General features: G+C 42.9%; 1 protein-coding gene and 1 long non-coding RNA gene across 2 annotated transcripts; both read left to right on the top strand.

Annotated features, from left to right (window-relative positions):
* Positions 1–2,405: 2,405 nt before the first annotated feature.
* On the top strand, positions 2,406–6,001 carry LOC130380180 (uncharacterized). The gene is made up of 5 exons (XR_008895200.1): positions 2,406–2,456; positions 3,035–3,079; positions 3,230–3,280; positions 3,684–3,731; positions 4,674–6,001. It is a non-coding gene; the product is annotated as an uncharacterized LOC130380180 (long non-coding RNA).
* Positions 6,002–7,851: 1,850 nt separating this feature from the next.
* LOC130380000 (E3 ubiquitin-protein ligase Midline-1-like) lies at positions 7,852–9,976 on the top strand. The gene is made up of 4 exons (XM_056587178.1): positions 7,852–7,947; positions 8,032–8,189; positions 8,719–9,030; positions 9,411–9,976. Exons 1-4 carry the CDS (start codon positions 7,865–7,867, stop codon positions 9,962–9,964), a joined length of 1,107 nt encoding a protein of 368 aa, XP_056443153.1. The 5' UTR covers positions 7,852–7,864; the 3' UTR covers positions 9,965–9,976.
* Positions 9,977–10,229: the final 253 nt, after the last annotated feature.

Raw genomic sequence — 10,229 nt, 5'->3', positions numbered from 1 at the left:
TATGTTCATTGTCTTCTATTCCATTTTAAATTTGACTTTAAAATGTTTCGTGTTGGATTGTGATTTATACAGTAATACATTTTGGGGGTTTATTTTAAACAAAGCTTCTTTTTTTTTTGCTGCATAGGATGTTGATGAGCATGTTTTCGACTCTGCAAGTAGTCACGGCACTTCCTCCGGTGATCTCTTTCACATTGACACTGAATCAAGTTGTGATGGAAATAGTGATAGTGAGGATCCACAGTAGGTAAACCTACCACATCGCAAGGGTGGACCAGTTAAATCACTTTATTCTCAGGAAAGGACAGAGAGAGTGCCACAACCTATGTCCTGCATGGAACAGGAAGACAAGGATTCTTCCAACTCTGTAAAATTCGACATTGATGATGACCACATACCTGATAGTGAACCCTGTTGTGATGATGATCCTACAACAAGCAATACCCAGACTCTTCTATCAAGTACAAAAGAGGCTTCTTCTAATGAGGCTGCAGTGGTGCCAGAAGTCTCTCTTTGCACTCCAAGAAATTACTGCTATGTTTGCAAAACACCTCAATCTAAAATATCCCGTCATCTTAAAAAACATGAAAAAGGAGAGCTTGATATTGCTGAAGCATTCTCGTTTCCTAAGAAATCAAAAGAGAGAAAAAGACTACTTGAGAAGTTGCGGAACAGAGGTAATTACGAACACAACCAGGAAGTTTTGAGGAATCATGAAGGACAACTGAAATTAAGAAGAAGACCATCACGATCAAAAATCTCTGTGACAACCCAAACGCATGTGCACTGTGCATATTGTAAGGGCATGTTCATTCGTAAGGAGCTGTGGCTCACTTGCGTAGATGCCCATCAAAGACGGTCTCCGAGAGTGAGGCTGTTGGGAAGAATAGAGTCTTAGTTGTGGCTGATATCTCGGAGACAACATTCTGCCAAGCAATTTGCGCTGGACTGTGGAAAATCCTTAGAAATATGAGGCAAGATGAGATTGCATCTGTTGTACGAAATGACTTCCTCATTCTGCAACTGGGCCAGTCTCTCTTCAACAAGCATGGGAGTGATTCAACAAAGTTTGAGTATATCAGAGCCAAGGTCCGAGAAATGGGCAGACTGTTGTTGACCTTAAGAAAGAAATATTCTATATTTAGCTTTGAAGAAGCTGTAAAGCCAAATCATTTTTACAAGATCATTGGAGCTGTCAGAGCAGTTGCAGGATATGATGAAGAGAAACACTCCTATTGCACACCAAGCCTTGCCCTGAAATTGGGACACTCGCTCAAGAAGATCGGTGACATTATTCTCTGCAGGGCCATCGCAGCAGAGGATGAAGATTTGATTAAAGCAGCAGAACGATTCACACAACTCTGCACAAAACAGTGGGTAACACAGGTCTCCCACACTGCACTGGCTACTTTGAGCAAGGCAAAATTTAACAAACCATCCACCATACCATTCACAGAGGATGTGCAGCTCTTGCACAAGTACCTGGAGGACAAATCAGCAGACGCCATTGAAAACCTAAAAGACCATGATTCTCCACAGGCGTATGCTGAACTTGCTAGGGTGACACTCACTCAGATAATCGTCTTTAATAGACGCCGTGCAGGAGAAGTCTCAAAAATGACACTTGAGGCCCTAAAAAAAAGAGACCAGACTGAGCTCCATAGTGACATAGCTGCTAGCTTGTCACCGTTTGAACAAAAGCTAGCCCAGCACTTCAGCAGGGTTGAAATTATGGGCAAAAGAGGGAGGAAAGTTGCTGTTCTATTAAACCCGGAAGTTGTCAGTGCAACAACACTTCTATCACACAAAAGAGACGCATGTAACGTCCATAAGGATAACTCCTTCCTCTTTGGACGTCCACAGTGCCCACCCACGAGCTACTACAGGGGACAGGACTGCATACGAATTTTTGCACACGCGTGTGGTGCAAAGAATCCTGATAATCTGAGGTCTACGCAACTTCGCAAGCACATTGCAACATTGTCCCAAATTCTCAATCTCAAAAATAATGAGCTGGACCAACTTGCCAATTTCTTGGGCCACGACATTCGGGTCCACAGAGACTTTTATCGTCTTCCGGAGGCAACTATAGAAATGGCAAAAATCACAAAGCTTCTACTTGCAATGGAAAAAGGAACTCTTGCAAAATTCCAGGGAATGTCTCTTGACGAGATTGAGGTTGAAGGTAAGTGGTGGTATCAACACTCTTAATAATGTGAGGTGTACAAACTTGAAACAACAATGATTTTTATTTTTGCATCAATCGTGCTTTTCTTTAGCTGAATTGGACCCAGAGCTGGAAGATGGAGATGATGAAGGCGATGGAGACGACGAAGGCGACGACGACGGAGGCGGCGGAGGCTGCGAAGTTGACGACGGAGGTGATGACAGAGGTGATGGCGGAGGCGACGACGGAGGCGGTGGTGAAGAGTCAGATTGTCCCCTTGGACTAAGAGGTATGTCTTGAATATCTTCCAGTGTACATTTGTGGTATTTTGTGGATTAAGAACCATGTTCAAGTTCCCTTTGCTTTATCACTGAAGTTATCATGGGTTTATGTTTGTTCAACTTCTCCCCAACTTAAAATGGCCTGGTAAACCATAAGGTATGCAAGGGACAGCTCTTTTCCGAAACAGAAATTCACAACAAACACTATTGCTTTCAAAAAACTATTTCAAATCATTCAATAATAATATTCATTTTAAAGTTGACTTTAACTTTAATGTTTTAACCTCTGGGACCCTTATGCATGCGTGCTTTTCACATTTCATTTTATGATAATTTTGTCTGAGTTCATGCATATGGCACAATAAATTGACCTAACAATGAGCTAAATGTGGCCATCAGGGTCAAGTCCATGGAGCCGCATTTAAAGGTAGTCGTGTACTATAATTATGTACACATACAGGAAACAAGAACATACTCATAAAACTTAGAACAGACACATCTAATCACTATTGCGACTACCAAAGTAGTGCATTGATCACTTAACGTCAATTGATGCTGAAGGCCATTTTTGTATTCATTTCACCAGAAAATCAAGAAATGAAGATGCCTGAAGAGCCCACCAGCTCCTCAGGTAATGTGCGGGAAAGTCATAATTTGCTATATTGTAGGCAGTACTACTGTGCTGCATGTGTTCTGACGGGGAGACAGCAGACAAAATGCAAAGCTGTTATAACTTCTGAACTTCTTAAATCTGAACCTTCTTTTTATATATTTATTTTAGGGAAAAGAAAAAGTATGGAATTGACCCAGGGTGAGGCCAAGAGTTACAAAGGTAAGGTTTTTGTTTTTGTCTTAAATGGTAGTAATGGTCTGGGTGTTCCAGAAATCAGGTTTAGTGAACACACTGAATTTGTAAGTAAATGTACAGTTCTTAGAGATATACATTTTGATATTGTGTCATATTTACAACAATTGTTATGGCACACTGACTAGCAAGGACATTTTAAAATGGCACTTCACATTAAAACAGTTGCATAGGGCAAGTAAATCTAAACTTCAGGCAAGTAGATTTCTGACCAATTTGCCCGACCGTGAAAAAAATCCTTAACATTGAACCCTGAAGTTCAAGCTGAAGTTCAGCAAATTGTATTTTTTTGTGTGAAAAGTAAACTTCTCCATAGGTGCTTTGGATATTGTACTAGCTATTCTAACAAAATAATTTCTTGCTTCTCCAGGGGGAAACAAACTGTGTGCGACCCAGAGTGTGGCATCCAGCTCCAAAGGTAAAACTAAATCCATTCATTCCTTTATTTTTTATATGCTTAATCAGCACACATTAATAAATAATTAAATATTGACAGAATACTAAGTACAGTTCAATTTAGTACATGGTGTCATCATCTTATGTACACATCACTGTTGTTAGAAGCAAGTATATCTTTGGCCTAAAAGGTATGCAGAAATCTGGCAGCCAGACAAATGTGACATTTATAGTTTTTAGGCCTGTCAATGACCAAAGATTTTCCTGGTTGACCAGTTAAGGTCATTAGTCGACTTATCGTCATACTTTTCTGATATTAATTTAATTATATATTTTTTGCTAATATATTGTTTTAACTAGCCTGCTGTTATAAATGATCATGTAGCCTGATGTTTCCAACTAGTTTAATGGTGTAAGTCAAGTATGGCCTAACTTCTTACCTTTATAACTATATATCATTTTAATCACTTTAGATTTGTCTTTACCAGAGTCGGAAAAAGACGCTATCGTCATGCTAATGCTATGCTAACATTACTTGCGTGTTTTAGATGTTGACATGTTTACCTGCAGAGTTGCATGATGTCACCTTCTATGGGTCCTTTATCCTCTGAAATAATCCACACTATATTTCCAGCCCTTCATAATAATTAACTGTCTAATAACCACAGGGACCAGGTGTGTTTCACACTGAGGTTTACAAGTGACGAGTAGTGGCACTTCCTGTGTCCGTCATTTCAAGTTAAAAGCTTTGTTTTGTTTTTTTAATCCTACGACCAACGGACCAATGAAAACATCGATTAAAGTTCAACTATTAGGGGGCAGCCCTAGCAGTTTGCCTAGAATTTTCAACAAATGCTACTATATGTGACTTTTGTATATAACATAATTTACCTATAGCTCAAAACTAAACTTATAACAGTTCTTGTCTTCACTATCTTAACATCAATTTTTTTTTCATTGACAGAATTCAAATCAAGAAGATGTGTGAAAAGGCCATGGAGCAAGACTGAAGTTGGTGCTGTCATGAAACATTTTAAGACACACATTTCAAAGGGACACTTGGCAACTAAGTTAGAGTGTGAGCGGTGTAAGGTTTCTGAGCACCCTGTTTTGAGCGACAGAACTCCTCAAAATATAAGAGACTTTGTTAGGAACAGGGGCCTTATGTTTAAAAGAAAGGTCTAACTTGTTTTATTTTTTTACATATGTTTCAAAGGTTCCTCAGAGCATTATTACGTGTTTGTGTTAGTTCATGTTAGTTCATAGTTCATAGTTCATAGTTCATAGTTCATAGTTCAGGGCTATTCAACCTCCTTAACAAGTGGGCCGAAAAGGAAAACCACTGGGGGTTCATGGGCCACACAGAGTAGAACGATGTCAATGAATCGCTGCAAATAAATCGTACTTAAAGTAGTGTTAACTTAATATATATAGTACTACTACATGGAATAAACTTGTCAAACGCATTCCTTCCTTCTTCACTTTTAATCGTATCATTAGAAAATATTTTGTTCTCACATATTTTGGACACGTATTTAGAATTCAACAATGTTGTTTGAATCATCACAAAACAGAACTACTGTACATATGAGACATTTTGAGCCAGTGAGTCAGTGAGAAAGATTGCACTGCCTTTTTTGCCTAGTTTGAATCATCCTGAGACACTCATGCAGCTTCTCATAGGTCATGGAGCAGCGTGCCCTTGTTCTGATGGCATTCATATGAGAAAAGCTAGACTCAACGTATCGGTTGAGCCAAACATTGTCAGAATAAGTGATGCCAGTTCCTGATTGTGGGGTACTGCTACTGGCTAGTATCACCGGCTACACACGGAAACCTGATTTGCATGCAACTATGTTTCTCCTTTATTTTATTTATTTTTTGCATGCAACCTCTTGCGGGCCAGAAAAAATTAAGAGGGGCCGTATTTGGCCCACGGGCCGCTAGTTGAATAGGCCTGTCATAGTTCATAGTTCATGTTCATGTTCAAATAATTCAGATTTGTTTATGTGGAGTTCAATATGTGGAGTTCAATATAACGCAAGTTCAATGTTAAGGATTTTTTACACTCTTGTTAAAGAAAATAAATAAATTGTGTTATTTATTAACTGATTCAAAGATTATTACTGTAATTCCAGGACATGAAGGTACATAAAAGGAACAACCTTCTCAAGGTTCCATAAAAGCAGCAGACAATTACAAAATTACTATTTAAAAGTTAAACAGCATTCAGTGCTAAGAAATAATATGATACATAAAATAATACTACATTTTATTTAAAGCGCCTTTCAAGGTACCCATTCACTAGATGACAGTGACATGTCATTTTAATGGCAAATCTTTTAGCTGCTGGTGGATAGATGAGATTTAAATTTCAAGAGAAAATAAACATGTTTATTGTGTATAGATAGCATAGAGGTTTACACATTAGTCAAAGTTCAGTAGTGTTAATCTTTCAAAATACCAGGTAATTGACCATTCTCAAAACTCTTGATGGATTGACATACAACACTAGTGTATGGGTGTAATGAATAGTTGGACCAGTGCGGTCCTTATAATTAAGGTTTTTGCCCTGATTGTGTGTGTGTGTGTGTATGGGTAATGACCAGATAAACCAGTGCGGTCCTTATAGTTAAGGGTTTTGGCCTGATTGTGTGTGTGTGTATGGGTAATGACCAGATAAACCAGTGCGGTCCTTATAATTAAGGGTTTTGCCCTGATTGTGTGTGTGTGTTGGGTAATGACCTGATAAACCAGTGCGGTCCTTATAGTTAAGGGTTTTGCCCTGATTGTGTGTGTGTGTATGGGTAATGACCAGATAAACCAGTGCGGTCCTTATAGTTAAGGGTTTTGCCCTGATTGGTGTGTGTTGGGGTGTGTATGGGTAATGACCAGATAAACCAGTGCGGTCCTTATCGTTAAGGGTTTTGCCCTGATTGTGTTGTGTGTGTATGGGTAATGACCAGATAACCAGTGCGGTCCCTTATAGTTAAGGGTTTTGCCCTGATTGTGTGTGTGTGTATGGGTAATGACCAGATAAACCAGTGCGGTCCTTATAGTTAAGGGTTTTGCCTGATTGCCTTATAGTTAGGTTTGCCCTGATTGTGTGTGTGTGTATGGGTAATGACCAGATAAACCAGTGCGGTCCTTATCGTTAAGGGTTTTGCCCTGATTGTGTGTGTGTGTATGGGTAATGACCAGATAAACCAGTGCGGTCCTTATAGTTAAGGGTTTTGCCCTGATTGTGTGTGTGTGTATGGGTAATGACCAGATAAACCAGTGCGGTCCTTATAGTTAAGGGTTTTGCCCTGATTGTGTGTGTGTATGGGTAATGACCAGATAAACCAGGGGGGTCCTCAGAAATCACTGTTGTGTCAGGAAACGCCTCCTCCCGCCCCCGTCCTCATAGTCCTTAAAAAGTCAGGTTTTCATAACTTCAGATTCTTTAACAGTAATTCAATTTTAAATAGCCAGAAAATGTTCTGATTTTTTTTGGACCATATTCATGTTTCTTGCATGTCTCTGGGACAAAGGGAAAGGTGGGACCCCGTAAACCATGTCTGGGCCTGTATGGGAAAAGTGTCCTTTTAAACCACAGCAACCAGTATGTGTGTGTGTGTGTGTGCGTGTGTGTGTGTGTGTGTGTGTGTGTGTGTGTGTGTGTGTGTGTGTGTGTGTGTGTGTGTGTGTGTGTGTGTGTGTGTGTGTGTGTGTGTGTGAGCGTGCGTGTGGGAGAGACCAATTGTTTTTGTGAGTGAGTGAGTGATTAAGAAAGAGAGAGAGAGATGGAGAGAGAGAGAGAGAGAGAGAGAGAGAGAGAGAGAGAGAGAGAGAGAGAGAGAGAGATGGAGAGAGATGGAGAGAGAGAGAGCAACATTGTGTGAGAGAGAGAGAGATTGTGTGTGTGTGTCTGTGTGTGTGTGTGTGTGTGTGGTGTGTGTGTGTGTGTCTGCGTGTGTGTATGTGTGTGTGTAGTGTGTGTGTGTGTGTGTGTTTGTGTCTGTGTGTGTGTGTGTGTGTGTGTGTGTGTGTGTGTGTGTGTATGTGTGTGTGTGTGTGTGTGTGTGTGTGTGTGTGTGTGTGTGTGTGTGTTCATCTGTGTTGCATAACAACAGATGCTAATACCTTTGGAAACAGGCGTTTGTCAGCAGATTGATGGATACTTCCTGGATTGGACTGAGTGATCGAGAGAAAGAGGGGACCCACAAGTGGGTGGATGGTACCCCCATGACCTCAAGGTAAGGCTGAAGACTCTGTTCAGCAGCATCTCTTCTCTGAGAGTGACAGACTGACCTCCACTGTCTCCTCCTCGTGGTTCTCAGTTGGAGACACGTTAAACCACGCGATGACGGCGGAGCAAGAGACTGCGTCGTAGCAGGGGAGGACGGCTGGTCTGAAGAACCGTGTAACAGACTGCACCACTGGATCTGTGAGAAGGTCCTAGACCTGGATCATCTGGAGGCTGAGCGGAACAAAGAGGGTCCGTAGACTTTGTTTGTGTTCATGAGTGGAGAACGGTTCCTCCTTTCTGTTCTCTGTGCCGTAGATACAGTAAATACACTCTTTAAGAGTTAAAAGGTTGTTGGATGTGTTTAGGTCTACAAAGGTCAGGTTTCTATTGTGGTCTACTGAGGTCAGGTTTCTATTGTGGTCTACTGAGGTCAGGTTTCTATTGTGGTCTCCTAAGGTCAGATCACAAGGTTCAACCCTTTCTGGGTTCACCTGCACTAGTTTCTATTGGAGCTGCTGAACGGTTTGGCGTTCTTCTCTTCAAGCTCCGCCCCTGACCCGTTAACCTCTTCGTGGAGTGACTTCCCCTCCCTGGGTAATCTTTGTAGACACTGCTGTGATACTCATCATGTATGAAAAGGCAGGTGAGAATACTGGTTGTCAATCCCCTGGATCGCCCTCTAGTGGACAGGTGTTAGGAGAGAGTGAAGGGAGTGTCTGACGCTGCATCTCTAGATCCGTGTTGTAGACGTTCACTCCTCTCCTCCTGGTTTCTTCAGGTTCAGTGATGCTCACGGAGGAGGAGGAGGAGGCCCCCAGCATCACAGAGTTCCACTCCTCTACCCACGTGTTGCCCGTGGGCCAAACGGCCCGCTACACCTGCAACGCCGGCGGCACGCCGGAGCCCACAGTAGAGTGGCTCCACAACGGCAGGCCCCTGGTGAGGGACGGCACAGACGACCAATCAGAGGCCTGGGTGGAGAGGGGCTTCCTCTTCGTCAGAGGTGGGAGGTACGGCGTGAACACGGTCTGCTGCATGGCGAGCAACAGCGCTGGCACGGCCAATCACAGCGCTGAGCTGCTTGTCTTTGGTAAGTCCTGGATCCAAGGAGAGATGTTTGTTGTTGATGTAGCAATAGTGTAACTATCATCACATGACCCCCCCCCCCCCCCCCCCCCCCACACATGTCATGTTCAGGAGAACAGTACTAGTGATGAATGAGTGTATTCATAACACTGTTGTTGATGTTTTCATAACATTGTTGTTGATGTTTTCATAATATTGTTGTTGATGTGTTCATAACGTTATTGTTGAGGTGTGTGTATCTATGAATGTATACATATGTATATGTATGTATGTGTTCATATCTATGTATATGTACACAGAGCGCAGGAGAACAGTACTAGTGATGATGATGATGATGATGATGAAGAGCGGTTCAGCAGCTCATCATGTCTGGTTCTCCCTCAGATGCCTGTGACCTCACACTGGACCCCAACACGGCCTACAGAGAACTCTCTCTGTCTGAGGACAACAGGAAGGTGACGCAGGTTGGAGAGGACCAGTCGTATACGGATCACCCAGACAGATTTGACTCCTGGCACCAGGTGTTGGGTAGAGAGGCTCTGACTGGCCGCTGTTACTGGGAGGTAGAGTGGGAAGGATGGGTTTGGATAGGAGTGACATACAGAGGAATCACAAGGAGAGGAGGGGGTGATGACAGCCTGCTTGGAGGGAACAACAAGTCCTGGGTTCTTTATTGTTCTGATGGTCGTTACTCTGCCTGGTACAACGGTACAGAGACAGTCCTCCCTCTCCGCGCCACTGGCTCCACCAGAGTAGGAGTGTATCTGGACCGGCCTGCTGGCTCTCTGTCCTTCTACAGAGTGTCCCCAGGTGGAGGAGGGTCCTCAGACACACTGACACACCTCCACACCTTCTGGTCCTCCTTCACCCAGGAGGACCTCCTCCCGGGGGTGGAGGTATGGAGGGGGGGGTCCTCAGCCTCTCTGTGTCGGTTGTAGAAAACAAAACGGGCGCGGGACACCTCGTTCTGACTGATCCTCGGGGCCTCAGGCCCCGAGGATCAGTCAGTTGTGTGTGTGTCAGTTGTGTGTGTGTCTCCCCCGGCCCCGGCCAGGGGAGGGGGAGGGGGCTGCACACAACTGACTTCACCTTCCAAACCCTATTTGGAGAATAGTATACACTATTCTCCAAATTCAATGTCATACAAGGCTTGTTGAATCCGAAGCTTTGCCAGGGCTTGTTTTCGCGGGTCTAACCGGTCAA

This window comes from Gadus chalcogrammus, chromosome 3 (assembly GCF_026213295.1).
Source record: "Gadus chalcogrammus isolate NIFS_2021 chromosome 3, NIFS_Gcha_1.0, whole genome shotgun sequence".
Taxonomy (NCBI): domain Eukaryota; kingdom Metazoa; phylum Chordata; class Actinopteri; order Gadiformes; family Gadidae; genus Gadus; species Gadus chalcogrammus.
The sequence above is the reverse complement of the archived record's forward strand: the minus strand, read 5'-3'. Positions and strand labels throughout refer to the sequence as shown.